The following is a 17039-nucleotide window of genomic DNA, read 5'->3' on the forward strand; positions in this document are numbered from 1 at the left end:
TAATATAGTCAGTTTCCTCGTCGTTAATAAAACCAATTATTTTTCGTTTTATTTATTTATTTGACCTAGATTTGTTTCATCTCTCAGTTTGTCACCTAGGGAGATAATTTGCTGGATTGTAATCCCGGTGTGTGCGCGTTAATCCGTTCACACTGGTCCAGCTCAGGAGTTGGAGGGAGTCCAACGGGAGGAGTGTCTGTAATCTCGTCGCCGGGGCCATAGAGTTAAATGCGTTGAGGTTCCGGGTAAATGAGTAACAAACTGAACAAATGAAGGCAGCGCTCAGAGTCTGAAGATTTACTAAAACTTTGAGCTGGCAGTGAAGTATGCGGGGCAAACTCAGGCGGAAACACAACACAGGTCTGCCGGTTTGAAGGGGCGCGAGACCCCGAGCAAACTTTGCTCATCCTGAAGAAGATGGCAGCATGCGGAAGAAGGAGTCGAACAAAGTTACTTTTTTGCCTCCTTGGCGTCACTTTGTTGGGTTATCTGATATTTTTCAGACACCCATCCGGGGAAGTCAGCGCTGCAAACCGACGTGAAGTCCCCAGGGACGGAGAAGTAGAGACTGAAGGACTTAATAGGCCAGTCTACGAGAAGCCCCCGCTGGATTTAAATGCCCTGGGTGAAATGGGCAGAGCTGTGAAGCTTAATCTGAACAAAGAGGAGAAAAAGAAAGAAGAGGAAAGCATACAGAAGCACCAAATTAACACGTATGTCAGTGACAGGGTCTCACTGCACCGCAGGCTGCCGGAGAGATGGAACCCACTGTAAGTGGAGAAAACCTTCACTACTCTAAACACTTTACATTGACATTTAATGACTTTATTATTAATCGACATTCTGAAAGCTACCAGTCTGAAATTGTTTTAACATTGCTAAAATACCCCCCCCCCCCCCCTTCCAGTCCTACTTTTAAGTAAATTAAATAAGATCTTAGAAGAAATGTTTGGAATATGGAGCTTAAAAGCAGTGTATAAATACTGTCCTCCCTTGATTATAAGAAGATGACATCAACTTTATAGGAATAGACAACAAATTGTGGCCCTCAGCTTGCAGGGCTCCATTATAATGGAGCAATCACTTGTGCAATATATAATGTGCAATTACTATTTGATACCCTGTGCAATAACCTCTTTCTCTATATTTGGCCCCCTGTGCAATAACCTGTTTCTCCATATCTGGCACCCGGTGCAATAACCTATTTCTCTATATTCAACACCCTGTACAATAACATGTTTCTCTATATTTGGCACCCTGTGCAATAACCTCTTTCTCTATATTTGGCACCCTGTGCAATAACCTGTTTCTCCATATCTGGCACCCGGTGCAATAACCTATTTCTCTATATTCAACACCCTGTACAATAACATGTTTCTCTATATTTGGCACCCTGTGCAATAACCTCTTTCTCTATAATAGGCACCCTGTGCAATGACCTTTTTCTCTATATTTGACACCCTGTGCAATAACCTGTTTCTCTATATTTAGCACCCTGTGCAAAAACTATGTATATAATTATAAATATCCATCTGTATAAACACTCACTGCAATAAGCCTGTATAATAATCCTAAAAAAAAAAAAATAAGCTGTCCTATGTGTATGTACTGTATATACTGTATATATCCAATTTTTCTTCCTTTGGCACCTCCTTCTTCTCCTTTAACTATTCAAGCTCATGTAATAAATAAATGTATTCACTGTGAGATCAATAAAGTCAATCAATTAATGTAATATTATTATAATAGCTAATATGTTATAGTTACAGAAGAGGATTAGTGCTGTTTAATAAAAATGGCCACCAAATAAGTCTAATAAAATAATGGCTGTTAAATTTGGACTTTATTATCATAATGCTCACTTTTAATCTCAAAATTAAAAGTAAAACTTCTACGGAGTATTATCAGTAAAGCCCAGGATTATCACTAGGAATATTACAAGTAGTCATCATTCTATGAGAATAATTTGAGAATAAAGTCAGAAACATTTTTTTTTTTGTATGGCCCTAATCCTCTTCCGTATATAGCACTCCAGCTGCAGAAAGAATACCTGCTTTTTACAAAGTAAAATAACTCAGCTATTTGCTTAACGTGAGAATAAAGTTCTTTGTAATTTTGCATTTGCTTCCAAATTACTTGTCCACATGCAGCAACTTTTAAATTACTCCAATTGTTTTTTTTCAGTTGCAAAGAGCTCAAGTATGACTACAAGTCTCTACCCACAACCTCTGTGGTGATTGCTTTCTACAACGAGGCCTGGTCTACCCTGCTGAGGACTGTCCATAGCGTGCTGGAGACTTCCCCTGACATCCTGCTCAGGGAGGTGGTGCTGGTGGATGACTACAGTGACAGAGGTAGGCAATGGATCGATTGATGGACAGGCAGAAGGGCTGAGGGTGGGAAAGCTGTCTGATTGACAGTTACAGGAGACAGAAAGCTTGTTATTGCTGCTCACATGGAGGCACACAGATGGGATGCTCTCAATGGAGTGTCAAATGAGCTGCGTCTGAAAAGGTGGGAGGTAGAGGAGCCAAATAATTATGACACAGGAAGCAAGAGTTGGAGTGAAAACCATTTTCCCTTAACAGCGTGGTTTTGTGTGGGACGGCACTTTGAGGGTCTTCTTGGCATGTCGCATTTCTTGTAGAGGAATTGCAGGTGCTGTTGCCTGCTTACGGATGAACTGCAGCAGAATAAAACTATCATGTGTTTCAAGCTTCAGACATGTTTGTAATCTACAACCCAGAGGTTGTCCTCCAACCTTTTGAGTCTTGTCACCTGTGACATTTAATTTTAGTATTTAAAAAGGAGAAGGGATGTAGATACTTGTAGAGAGATGAAATGTTGTTTTTAAGACAGTAGTCAGATGCATGATTTGACCCAAACTGATAGGTGCTTCTCTAATCCAAGGTCTGAGCTTAATGTTATGAATCAGACGACAACATTTATCTGAGAAAACACAACAAGCTAACCATCTGAGATTATTATTCACCTGAGCCACATATTAAGTAATGTTTCAACTTCGTTTTCCTTTTGACCCATCATTCTCAACAGAAATCTCAACTTTCTTTATCTAGTTTTTGCATAATTTGTTGCGTTTTCAGGATGTTGTGTACGCTTTTGCGTAAGTAATGGGCTGAACTGAGAGGTTGTCCCTGTGCAGGCAAACCCTGACCTTCATTAAACTGTCAGTGGAAGGAAGAAGCCTCTTGGTTTGTGCGCACAAAGTTTTTAAACTCAACTAGCCTTTTAGGTGAAGCAATGAGTCCCACCCTTACCCTCTGGTCTAACACTGTTTACACGTGGTTATTTAAAAGTATGGTGGAGGATGTTCTTTTTCCGGGTGGACCATCAAAATAAGTGGTCCTCCTAATTGTCAATCATTCTGGTTATATGTTTATGTTATAAAGCAGTTAGATATGTCACTTATAGGTCTGACATAGTGTAAAAAAATGCAGATCTTCTTTTTGGAAACTGAGCTTGTATGAGCTATCCAAATGGCAACTTTTAAACAGAGCGTGCACGAGGAGAAATGTGCTCGTGCACGCTCTCCCACGCGCTAAATAGGCATTCCCTCTCATGAGCGGTTACAGGGTTGTGCATGTGCATTTAGTTTTAAAAGGGGAGAGGGCGGGTCTTTTTAAAAAAATTGTGAAAATCCTCCGCTATATCTTTAATCTATGGTAATGCCAATGTATCATACTTAATAAAGACGTTTTTTCAATATTAGGAGCAAGTTTTAGATCCAGATCCACCGTGTCTGCTGCACATCATGCTCATTCCAGTTTAGAGATCATGCTTGAATAATGCTGTATTTTCCGATCTCAGGAAACATCCAGTGTGGGTTGACTTTGTTTTAGCAAAACATCTATTTAATGTTTACAGGCTATTAGAAAATATAATGAAGTTAAACATTGCATTGAATGGCAAAATGTAAGTCTCTCTTCTGTGAGCTAAAGTTGGGGATATATGTGTTGCTCATTGTCTGCAGATTTAGAAAAGAATAGGAGTTTATAATATAAAAGTGGGGATCACTAACTTAGCAGCTACCCCTGCTCAGGGATTATAGACTACAGGATTTCTCAGACTAAGTAAAGACAAAGAAAAGCCTTGGATTAACCAGCGGTACTGATAGAAGATATTCTCTGAATTTGGACAGACTAGTCTGTGCTACCCACTCATAAAACAACAGAGATGCAATTACAAATGCTTTAAGTTTGCTCCACAATGAAATTGTGCGATAGATTGTGAGGATTGTATTTTTTTGTTATTAGGGACATGTGTAGCATACTTCAGTCCTCACCTCAGCTCAAACTAATGCCTTTTTGCACCAGCTTGCCTTGCTGATTACAGACAGATACAGACTTCCCTCGACTGGGCGTGAAACCACACAGGATGTGAAACCATCCCATGAAATTACGCAGTAGGTACCCAGATTAAGTAACAACTTAAGGTCATAATGATCCAAAGTGAGTTTGCGTCAGTTAAGAAAAAAACAGTCAAGATTGGTGGGATTATCTCTTGCAAATTCACACACCCAGGCTGATCCGGTGCAACATACATAGCAAAGAGCTATTCAGAAGTCTTCACTGCAGGAAAGTCATTAGCAAGCTCTTTTTGCATAACTTTTGCATTTTCTATCTGTGCTCTTAGCGTGAACCTGCAAGGTTAGGCAGAAATATCCAAACGGAGAAACTTTCAACTGTGCTTTTTTTAAGGTTTATTCACGTTTATTCTGCTTTATTAAAAGATCACCTGAAGGAGCCATTGGAGAAGTACCTCTCAAGTTTGAGGAAGGTACGTCTGATCCGAGCCACAAAGAGGGAGGGGCTGGTCCGGGCCCGGCTGCTAGGGGCGTCCATCGCCACGGGCGATGTGCTGACTTTTCTGGATTGTCATTGTGAGTGCCATGACGGCTGGCTCGAGCCTCTGCTCAAGAGGTGAGAAGTTGCTTCTCAGGAAACTGTAGTACTCTTCAGTTTGAGGAACTCTCCCCAGTGTTGACTTTAGAGGTCATCTTTTAAAGTTCAGCTGCCAACAAGCACATTAAACACTACCAATCATACAGAGCCTGTTTTCACAGCCCTTAAACTCATTTCACATTTTGTCACTTTATGCGTTCTGAATTTGATCTGGTAGACAAACACAAAGTAATCATGAAGTAGAATAAAATAAATGCATCTTTTTTTTAAACAATTTTTTGCTGAAATTTAAGAAACCTTATTATGAGGTACTTTTGTTTTTCTGTATATAGTTGACTTTATAAATGTTAAGTCTTAGGGAAAGCATGTAGAGATGTTGACACAGGAGTTAATGTGTGTCCAAAAGAACATGCTGATAATGAGGTGGACTGCAGCCTAAAGCGATCAACCTGAGGGGTTGAATTGACTTTTCTGCAGAATATATAAGTGAATGTTATGTGTATTTTTGTTTGTGCAAAAGATTTAAAGTAAAAAAAAGGATGCTAATAATAATGTGGTGAACATTTTTGCAGCCCTGCTGGAATGTAAAGTTAATACTTTTCTTAACATATGCCAGTTTAGATGGATAACATGGCCCTCTGGGGGATTCTGACATTGATTGAGGTCTTTGATTTCTCTGGGCCTCTTAAACACACTAATGGACTTTATATTAAACCAGTTTAGTTCCTTCTAGGTGTTTTATTCCAAGATTATATTCGGTCCAAACATCTTTCAATCTCTAATTGGCTTTCATCCCTGAACTAGGATTCCCGCAGCATGATAGTGCCAAGAATCAAGTCTTCAGCTTGATATGTGGTTGGCTAACTTATTTAGCTTTTTGCATATGAAGCAAATCAGACATTATCAGACATTTGCATGTTTGCTGTTAAGGCGGCTTATAGAATACTGCAAATAGGATGTCTTGTTGCTATTTCCCCCCCAGCAAAGGTTTTTTTTTTCCTGCTGCTCTTTCAGAAAGGCCAGATTTGTGAGGTGCACAGCTAATAGCTGTCCTGTCAACAGATTCTGCCAACAGAATCCTTGTGGCTGCTTCTCTGATGAATGCTCTGCTTCTCTAGTCTGTCAGTTTAGGTGGACGGCCATGCTTGGCATGTTTGCAGTTGTGCTATAGTCTTTATTGATTGAACATTGCCCTTAGCTCTAACCTCACTCTGTTTTAGACTTACAAATAACTTTTCTCCCATCTGTTTACCGGGTTCTTTGGTTCACTGGCCCAAATGGCTTCACAAAGCAGTTGTGTTTATATTAAAAATAGACTTTTAATAGTCTGATGAAGATTCTCAGTCATCCAGGTCATAGTCATTCCGTAAAAGTTCAAAAAAATCCACTGGACTTGGTTTCCAAGATTTTAAGACACCTCTCCAGGAAGCTTTCTCAATTCAAATGTCTTTAATAGTCATTAAATTTCTAACCTCAGTCAGGGATATCATAGTTAAGGGGGGTGAATAACTTTGTAAGGCTTTGTACAGCTCCATCAGACTCTGTAGCTCATTACTCGGCTAGAGAGCAAGTGCAGTAAAAAAAGCTAAACCAGATATTTGCAAAATCTGATTCCTTTGCTTGTGTAATCACTTTCTCTTGCCTTTTCTCCAGGATCAAAGAGGAGCCGACAGCCGTGGTGTGCCCCGTCATCGATGTAATCGACTGGAACACCTTCCAATATTTAGGCAACTCCGGTGAACCTCAGATCGGTGGCTTTGACTGGCGGCTGGTTTTTACCTGGCACAAGGTCCCAGAATATGAACAGAAACGCCGTCACTCGCCCACAGATGTCATCAGGTGCGATTTGACAAACCTCTGTGAAGGAAGAATAAAATGAGATCACAAGCTATTTAAGATACTGTGTGCTTTTCCAACTCTAACGGGTTTTTTCTGTCTTATCAGGTTTTTGGTGGGTAGGGACTTAATTTCTGCTCTCTCTGTTTTTTTGCAGATCTCCTACTATGGCAGGTGGTCTGTTTTCTGTGAGCAAGAGCTACTTCCATTACCTGGGGACATATGACACAGGAATGGAGGTCTGGGGAGGAGAAAACCTGGAGTTTTCTTTCAGAGTAAGAAGAAATCCATTGTATATATTCCTGTATTTTTACTTTACATTATGTAATTTCCAGCTCAAGCATTGCATAAAACATCCAATCTGCAAACTGTGAACACACTGTTAATAGCAGTAACTTGCAGCATGACTTTTGGGTCTGGGTTAAATTTACTAAAAACCATGTGACAAATTCCCCAGCAAACCACAGTGATTGAATTAAAACTGAACTACAAGGGAATGCAAAGTGAAGACCACAAGTACTGTGATTGCTGTGGACAGTTTGAGCATCCCTTTGCCGGAGTAAATAAGATTACCCAGAAGAGATGGAAGCCGAAAACATGTTTCTCTAGCGGCAACAACAGCTTTTTTTGTTTCCAGACTCCTCCACAACGTCGCCCTTTGTGTTAGCCTGATTGATTCACAGCTGAGAGGCTAACCAGATCCTTATGGTGTTGTGGTTCCTGTAGATTTGGCAATGCGGGGGCAGTCTGGAGATCCACCCATGCTCCCACGTGGGCCATGTGTTCCCCAAAAAGGCCCCTTATTCACGGAGCAAAGCGCTGTCAAACAGTGTGAGGGCGGCAGAGGTGTGGATGGATGAGTACAAGGAGCTCTACTACCACCGCAACCCCCACGCACGACGGGTGAGTCCACACAGGTTACAAGAAGGTTTTATGATGGATGTCACACAGTGGCTCATTTTAGAAAGGAATTAAGCCACATTTAGATCAGATGTTTTGTTCAACAGTGGTGACTGCATTTTTTTTTTTAAGCCAGTAATAAACACTTGGATGCAATAAATTATATCCACCCAGAAACTGCACATATACAAGCACAGCCAATCTCCCACTGTGGTGTAAAAAGCTCCCCCTGATTAAGTGACTCTCTGGATACATGAGCGACGAACACTCAAGGTGACAGGAGTGCCGGGGCATTCCGGTGTGTGATTACCACCTTTCCACGTCACTCTGTGCCAGCAGGTGTCACCCACATGTCCTTGACAGGGTGATATCAGTACTAACCTGTGGGGTGCCCTGTCTTAATGTTTGTGTGGGCAAAGAGTGTGTGACAGTGTGGTTAAGAGGAGAGGCTCTCTAAGCACAGATCAGGTGGCGCTCATCTCCCTGAGAGGAGGAAACCTCGCCAAAAGGTGATGTGCTGCAACTCAAAGGAAGCACTGCTGCATTCTTTATCATTTAGGGATACAATGATCATTTTTAAAAATTTAAAGCATTAAACTTTTATTTTGTTTACAGATGCACTAGGTAAGGGATTTTTTTCATTTCAAAAATATAATAGTTTAATAAGGATTTTGACCTAAATGTAATCTTTTTAAAAATAATTACCTGATATAAAAATCCTATGGTTTTATTTTTATGTTCCCAGTTGGAAAATAATTTCATTATTTTAGTATTAAGGGCATCTTATGGAGGAATTATTGGGCAATCTTAATAATAATGTAAATGAAAACCACTTCATGTTTAGAACTGTAGTAGAGAAGAATAAGGCCTATTCTGCACATCTGCTTGTCCTTTTATATCCGTCATTGAGAACCTCACCCGTTTCTGCTATTCTCTTTCACAAATTCACCTTATGAATTATGTTTATAATGAAATAATGAAAAAAATTTCAATGGGAAACTTCATTCATTCTTTAAGCAGTAAATACACATGACGTGTAATAGCACGAAAGCGCAGCAAAGCAGCTTGCACTTGGCCTACGCGTGTCACAGCTTTCAGTTTTAAATAGTAAAATAATTTACATTGGAGTCGTAATATGGTCATTTAACGCCCGTATTATGCGCAAAGATATGCAACACTTCTCCTTATTTAGGATGAGTTTCTAATTCCAGATGCCTATGCGCTCCAGTTTGGGTTAGGAAGAAACAGGAACACAACATCTGGTTTCATAGTTCCCTTCAGGCCAAGGTGCGTTTTCTACTTGATACTTTTTCTACTACAGAATACTTAACGTCTGCAGTTATTACCGCCCAACCAGCAGATGTTGGTAGTTATGACATGCTAACAAAATACATAATAATAATAATAATACATTTTATTTGTATTGCACTTTACATTTCAACAAAATCTCAAAGTGCTACAAAATTCATAGTTAAAACAAAACCGTACAATAAAAACAGGATACATAGTTAAAACGAGACATTACAATAAAATAACATACGTAGTAAAAACAAAACAGTTGATTTCTCATCAAGATGCTCATTTTCTCATCAAGATGCTAATTTAAGGTGATAATATATTACTCATAAATTCATAACTGTCAAATATAGTAATGTTTAATTTACTTATCAGGTCAGGAAAGCCCATCTTGGCTTGGCCTCGTTGCTGAACCTGTTGGTGTGGAGCGTTCTTTAGTTTTCAAACAGACATGTATGCCCCTTTGCTGTGCTTATACGCTGTCATGCATACGGTGTATTTACTGCTTGGGTGTTTTACACTGTTTTAACCTTGTTAATGTCTTTAAAATGTGTTATTATCTTTTTGGACACCATAAAGTAGTGCCTTGGACAGTAACTCAGAGCCACTTTTAAACATTAAATCATCCCATTCATAAGGATGAATGTTGTATGCAACAGACCAAAGCAAAGAAAAATCCATTAAGTGGGCCTTTTTTGGCCACACACCTATAAATGTACCCCTCATTAAAGGGTAGCAAAGAATAGTCATACAGTGAATTGGATTTTTAAATCTGATTTCAAGTTATTTGACCTTCATGTAAAATGTGACGTCCTTATTAGGATCTTTGTCACTGACACCAATCAGAATAATTTAGGAGTGTCACATTTTTATACTACATTGAAATTAAGTAAAATTGTACCATGAATAGGCAGTAAATATGGAATATATATATATATATATATATCCAAAACCAGCTGATTGCATCGACTCATTGATTCTTTGCGATCCCTCTCACTGAGCATGCATGTAGCGACAGTGGAGAGGAAAACTCTCCACTGTCGCTACATGCTGGAGGAAACTTCAAGAACCAGGCTCGGTGTGAGCAGCCATCTGCCGAGTCCAACTGGGGCTCAAGGAGACAGAAGCAGATGAAGACATAAACGAATTAAGTTTTTTGGTGCACGGGCCCCGGCAGAAGACTTTGATGCTGTGAATCAACTTACGTTTGGATGAGCAACCTAGAAATGGATTAGAGTGGTGGAGATGGGGGAAAGTTTGCTTGCGCGTGGGAGAGAGAAGCTAGACCAGGAACTAAATGAAGGGGATCTTTAAAGATGATTGGCTTCGAAGAAGGTGTGGCCTCTGAGTTGATTGGATGGAGCTGAACGATGGACAATGCAGGTGGTTCAGGTTAAGCTGATTAGAGTCTTCCTGAGTTTTCGCTTAAGCTTACCTTCTGCAGTAGGGATCAAAAGACTGGAAAAAGTTGATTAAAATACTGCAACATAAAGATATACCTCTCTAACTGCTGCTCATGGTGTTTTTCTAACAATTATTTTTGGGACGAAAGCGCAGATTACAGAAGCTAAAAACTCTTATCAATTCCTTTTTACTGTTTTATGTAATTTTTTTTTTTTTACTGTTTTAAGTTTTGAAAACCCGGGATCACAGTTCTTTCAGTTTTTCTCTGAGTCGCATAAAAATCTAAATTAAAATACGATTGGGTTTGTGCTTGTAATTTGCTTAACGTCAAACAACAAGGTGCTTGGGACCGCTTAAGAGGCTCTAGGTGTTTTCTTTTGAAGAGCAAATACAGATAAAAACGTCAAGCATGTCATAGAAGTATCATTGCTGGTTGTCCACCTCTCCATCTGACAGAAGAGGAGCGCTCTTCCTCTGAGACAAGACTCTTGTGCTGGGTCATTCCAGCTCTTCTAGCCCTTGTTGTTCCCTTGTCTGTAGTGGTGCTAGCAGTTGATAAAAGAGAGCCTCTTTTGGGAATCTGTCTCATGACCGGATAAACTGATAAAGAGCCAATTAGAGCTGTGTTTGGGCACACAGCCAGCATCCATCACTCTGCACAGCGTATTTAGCTCCTTCTCCCAGCAGTGAAGGTGTGGTGAGCATATGCTCACCGACAAAGCAAAGTCCAACTATTTGTCCTCCTGTTGTAATCAGCTATTCTTTATCAGAAAGAAAAGTGTTTACTTAAGAACATCCCTCTTAGCAGGTACACAGAAACTTGGTAAAATACAAGGATGCTGATCTTTATCTAGAGCTAAGGAGTGGTTCACTGTTGAATCATCTGATGTTGTTAAATGCGTGTTAATATTTGACATAAAAAAGTGAGCGCTGAAACAACTACAGAGGGTGCTGTTGTACATGGTTTTCTATCAGTGCTCAGATATGAACACACTCATGTGTATAAAGCTTGATCTTTGAGTTTATAAAGATTATGTTTTTTGGAAGTATAAGGCAGTAAAGCTGAAATGTTTTTTTTTTTTGTTTGTTTTCCAGGAGGCCTTTGGAGATGTGACTGAGAGGAGAAAGCTGAGGGAGAAGCTGGGTTGTAAAAACTTTAAGTGGTATCTGGATAACATTTACCCCGACCTTTACGTTCCACATGATCGACCAGGCATGTTTGGAATGGTTAGAACAATCTATTCATTTTCACACAGTAACAAAATATATATCCACTATATCGACAAAAAAATGTTGTCACCCCCCCTTCAAATCTGTGAATTTGGGAGTTTGTCTTTATGGCCCTTTAGAGAGGGAAATGCTTGCTGTCATGTACAGTGGAAGAATGCCATCTGTGCATGAAGTCCAGCGCTACAGAGTTCAAAGCGTAAAGGAGAACATCAGTTTCATGCAACTGACCTTGTAGAACAGTGTTCAGATAACCCTGTCATGTTCCAACCAGTGTTGTTTTTGGCAGCCATCTTAGATTTAGTCTTAGATTTCGTCTTCAGGACAAAAACTGTTATTACTTTTAGCCACATTTTAGTCATTACGATATGTGATAGTTTTAGTCGGTTTTAATCGACTAAAACACAAATGGAGTTTAGTCAGTTTTATGTTGTACTTTAAAAAAAAGAATGCTAACCTTTACAATTTTGAATTACAACCAAATTCTTTAACAGACTGACAGCACATGCCTAGATACTACAATTGCTGAAGATAAAATACTGTCATGCAGTTCATCATTGCTGTTGGGCAGAAAACTGATTTCTAGAATTCAAATAAACTTTTTTTTTTTTATAAATGAATGCCCTTCTTTATAAAAAATGTCCAACAAAACTTGTAAGAATGGCAGATCTAGTTCAACTCATCATTTTGGTTAAAATAGCAGATAGACAAGCTGACAAAATGTACAATAAAGGAATGGTTTTAAACATACAAGGTTTCCATCCAAATGCAAACACTTCCTGATCTACTATGAATTATGTATTAAACACAGATCAATAAAATCTTCATTGCTCCACAGAGGAGATCAGCCACATATAGTTTATTAAGTAGTGAGAGCAGGAAGAGCCATACTGCTGAGAGCGAACCATCAGTGTCCACACTGATAAAGCGCATAAAGCTGCATAAAGCGCAGACTATGTCAAGCACAGCTTGAAGAGCAAAATTTGTCAGAGTTGAGCGCGCAGTACCGGACCATTCCAGCCAAAGAAAACTCACACCCGTTACTCTTCATGTTTTTGTCATTAAAGATCCATCGTTAGCTCTTCAGTTCTCGTTATCATCATGAAAAAAAAAGAAGCATCAACAAAAGAATTTTGTCATCGTTTAAGAAAACAACACTGGTTACAACATCATAGGCCGTCCTACATCAGTGTCTGACCTCTGGATGACTGTTTAAAGATTCCCAAAAAAACCACCCTACAACATATGGAAAGCTATCAGAAGAGTTTCACATATTATCCATATGAATTCAAGACGAGATCACACTCCAAATCATGGGGATGGAGGGCAATGAGTGAATACGTTTGGCCATATTTAGGTTATGCTAAGAACAGAGTATTGAAATGTAATATACCTTTATGTGGCTTGTTTTTCCAGCTGAAGAATCGGGGAAAGACCAACTACTGTTTCGACTATAACCCTGGTGATGAGGTGATGGAAGGCCATAGAGTCATCCTTTATCCATGTCATGGCATGGGCCAGAACCAGGTAAGGGGTGCCACAGGTTTCTGATGCAAAACCACTTACCTTTAGCACTTTATGATTAGTTTATTCTACTGTAGAGTGGAGCCTTATGCTAATTATCTATTGTCATAGCTACAAATTCATGAGAAACATCCACACGCTTTGCTATAGAGTTTGGTAAGTATGAATTTGGATTAAATTGAGAATGGAGACCTGGGTTTCCAACTATATTAGGTATTGATATGGTATATAGGAATGGTATATAGCAATTTGCTGGTGGCCCTAGTGCTGCTGTTAAACTGCAGCCAGCACTCCTATCTAGGGGTGTGCAAAATAATCGTCATGATGATGCATCGTGATTCTAATTTTCGTGATCTACTGCATCGATTCTTGAGGCCAAGTATCGATTATTAATTTAAAAAAATTAATAAACAAAATTGCATGAATGGTTTGCGAAAATCAGCCAAAAACAAGTGGAATACAACTTCCAGTCCAGTAGATGTCGCTGCGGATGTGTTGACGCACGCTGCCTTGTGTCACAAGCATTTCTGGCCGAGAGATACTGCACGGAGTCATTCAAAAACAAAACATGGAGGAGAAAATATTGCAATGCATCGCAATAATTCAAGTATCGTGATGCATCGTGATAGAATCGCATCGTGGCCTGTGAATCGTGATTCGAATCGAACCGTGACTTCTTTGGCAATACCCACCCCTACTCCTATCGCACTAAACTGAGAAACAATCTGCTGGGGAAAATCTCTCATGATTAACTAATGTGCTTTTTGAAGTATAACATTATGTGTTTTCTTTAAAATTTTAGTATTTAAATTCATTTCTATTCAAACATTACTGTTATTGTTAAGATAAAGTTCTGAAGATTTTATTCCTCGTAGTCCTGGATATATGCCGTCATCAGCTCTTTCTTTGAACCATTTTCTCTCACCTGTACCTTGAATTAGGCACTCACTCATTTTCAGCTTAAACCATTATCTTCCATACACAGTGGAAAGCGTTTATAGTTGCTTTTTCTAAAGATCTTAAATCAATGAACTTACCTATCCCGGGTTGCATAATATGTCTGCAGTGTTGATCCAAAGAGGGGGAAAAAGTCAGTTTCCAAATCACTGTTTCTCTGTCATTTGTCCGTAAACCAGGAAGCGCTGTGAGGTTTAGCTTTTCTGCCAGGAACCTCCTTAATATTGTCTATGCAGAAAACTGCTTTCGTAGTTGTTGTATTGTCAGCCTTTTTGGGAGTGCCCTGCATTCTTACCTTCTTCATTCTCAGTCTGTAACCAGTAATGCTGGTTTTGATCTCCACAAACAAACACACACAGGGTCATTCTCTTGCACTGTTTAATTGTGGCTTTTTAAAATGTTTTATTTATTATGCACGTATGATGGCTTCTTCTTGCAGTTTTTCGAATATTCTGTGGATGGGGAAATCTGTTATAATACAAGAGAACCTGCTGGATGTGTGGTGGGTGACAACATCAGCACTTACCTGACTGTGCAGCTTTGCAAGAACCGAGGAGAACCTGTCCCAATGGACCAGAAGTTTGTCCTCCGAAAGGTATTCCTGAACCATTTTGTGTTTGTACTGCCTAACCTAATAAACAAATGAAATAAAAGACTTTGATGGCAAGAAAGACACATCAGAACTATACAGATTTGTAATAAATGCTGTATTTCAGCTGATAAACATTTATTTCTGGTATGGTTTTGGGAAGAACAATGAGCTGTGTGTTCACCATGCAGTGCAGGAGTTTCTTCACCATGTTCTGAATGCAGCAACAGGATGCCAGGGTCTGTAGCACAGCCATGCCATCTAAATGTAAATACATCTAAAAAGATGAAATGCATGTAGCTAGGGTAAAAGATGCTGGGAACTGCAGAATTGAAAAAATATAACCAGAGACATTAATGCATCCCAGGAAAAGGTTTGCTGAGTTTGCATTTCACCTGGGCCCCACTGGGTTATTCTCTGTTCCCCTCCCCTTATTTTAATGTTGTGCAAAGATGCATCATTTAACTACATTTTGGCCACATGAGTAATTAAGAATCATTTTGTTATAGATGTAAATTAGTTTGCAAATGCTTTTCCAAATGATTGTTTCCAGGATGGGAGTCTGTTCCACGTCCAGAGCCAGAAGTGTGTTGAAGCAGTTGATCAGACGGATAATGGGACACCAGCCCCGGCTCTGCAGCCCTGCTCTGACATCTCACGCCAAAAGTGGTTCTTTGAGGAGAAACTGTAAATCCTAAACATATGTGGAATATCTCAGCACTTATGGATGCCTCTGATCCCCCCTTCCTCATCAGACGTTCTCGCATTTCATGTAGAGACAGTAAAGTTAATACTTTCCAAAGCACTGTGTGCAAAAATGGATATCATGAATTCTGATTACCTGTCAAAGGGAAAACTTTGAGCTCAGTAATCATCTACGGTAAGCTACAGATGGAGGGGGCTTTTGTTTTTATTTTAATGCCGTTGCATTTCTTTTTTTAAAAGAAAGAAACAGTTTAAGCTCCCTTTGATTTTTGCGAACTGGGATAAGGACACACAAGCATGTGTTGATCTGACATAAAACAGATATTTATGAATCTGTCAAAAGAATCTCTCCTGAACAGGTGGCTGGACTGAGAGATTTTCCAAGATCATTTTGTTCTTGATATTTAAATGTTCTCCTGTAGAGGGGGCTAACGCTCCTCTCCCCTCTATGTTTGATCCTGTCAGCATCTCTCTGTCATTTGACAGTGGAACTAATAATATTCAGGACTTATAATGGGATCTTTTTTTAAAAATGGACTGCTGTATGCTTTTTCATAATAGGAAGAAAAAAAAATCATAATTCACAGACATCATGCTGGTGTGCAATCACGACACATTACTACTGATAACCTGGGAAAACCACACTGTTACTCTGCTGTGATTCCATTGATTTTCCAATTTAGCTGACATGAAATACCGTTGGTCACTTATAAACACTTTCTCTTTTAGGTTTCCTTATAATTATAATTTACATTGAATTTCATACTAGTTTTGGGCTTTTAAACATTTATTTATACAGTTCTTTTATTAGAGTGGACCATAATATAACATGTAACTTCACAATTTTTTTAAAACAAGAATTAAACTGAACGCATTGTGAGCCAAAAGTATATTTTTACACAAACTTAAATTGATAGATGCAACATCAGTTGATGTTTGGCTAAATGTCCCTTAGTAACAAAAATGATTTACTTTTTTGCAGCAACCAACAAGATTTTTGCAAATGTAGCGATCGTATTAAACCGCTGCTCTCATCAGTAGTGCTTGTAAATGTAAATGAACCTGGTTTTTAATCATAGTCCATACATTTTCAATAGGGTTGAGGTTTGGGCTGTTGAAGAAGCTTAACAGTCACATGTTTTAATCCCTTCTAAAACCAGGTTTGATGTTCGCAATGGATTTTTCCCCTTTATGAGCTGCATCTCCACAGCTCTATCAAATAAGTACTGTATGAGCAAGGTGAAGTTGCAAATGACCCGTACTATGACGTCACCAACATATTTCACATTACTTTGACCCTCTGGGTTTGTATCTTGAAATTTTGACCAAAAAGCTCAATATTTATCCTATTTGAAAAAAAAAATTCCTTAGAAGATATTTAAATCGCCCTTATGGGCTGCTGCAAATTTCATTCAAGCTGGACGTTGTTGACTCCTGGATCTTTCATCTCTTGACTGGTTGGATTATAAGATATTCATGGATTGTTTCAGAACAAACCAATTAGAAAACATTTGAATGATTTATATGGTTGAAAGTTGAATACATTTTTCTTTTTTGTTAAATTTGATCACAAAAAAATCTAAAATTTTGCCATATCATGGATTTCTTACCCTAAACCCTCATGTCAGTTTTGTCTAAACTGTGCAACATTTGATTAAAGGCCAGCCCATGGTTGGAAA

General features: G+C 39.0%; 1 protein-coding gene across 1 annotated transcript; it reads left to right on the forward strand.

Annotated features, from left to right (window-relative positions):
- The first annotated feature begins 11 nt into the window (after positions 1–11).
- On the forward strand, positions 12–16394 carry galnt12 (polypeptide N-acetylgalactosaminyltransferase 12). The gene is made up of 10 exons (XM_015372392.1): positions 12–770; positions 2185–2354; positions 4751–4940; positions 6576–6761; positions 6916–7033; positions 7485–7661; positions 11454–11585; positions 13002–13112; positions 14506–14661; positions 15209–16394. The coding sequence occupies exons 1-10, from the start codon at positions 418–420 to the stop codon at positions 15344–15346; spliced, it is 1731 nt and encodes a 576-aa protein (XP_015227878.1). The 5' UTR covers positions 12–417; the 3' UTR covers positions 15347–16394.
- The last annotated feature ends 645 nt before the right edge of the window (positions 16395–17039 follow it).

This window comes from Cyprinodon variegatus, unplaced genomic scaffold (assembly GCF_000732505.1).
Source record: "Cyprinodon variegatus isolate N-32 unplaced genomic scaffold, C_variegatus-1.0 Scaffold71, whole genome shotgun sequence".
Taxonomy (NCBI): Eukaryota; Metazoa; Chordata; class Actinopteri; order Cyprinodontiformes; family Cyprinodontidae; genus Cyprinodon; species Cyprinodon variegatus.

What these genes read in the sequence shown, in the direction of transcription:
- galnt12 (XM_015372392.1), top strand. Translation starts at nt 418, where the DNA reads ATGGCAGCATGCGGAAGAAGGAGTCGAACAAAGTTACTTTTTTGCCTC. An exon ending in CTCGAGCCTCTGCTCAAGAG is followed by an intron (nt 4,941 to 6,575) that starts GTGAGAAGTTGC and finishes CCTTTTCTCCAG; the next exon opens with GATCAAAGAGGAGCCGACAG. An exon ending in GACCAGGCATGTTTGGAATG is followed by an intron (nt 11,586 to 13,001) that starts GTTAGAACAATC and finishes TTGTTTTTCCAG; the next exon opens with CTGAAGAATCGGGGAAAGAC.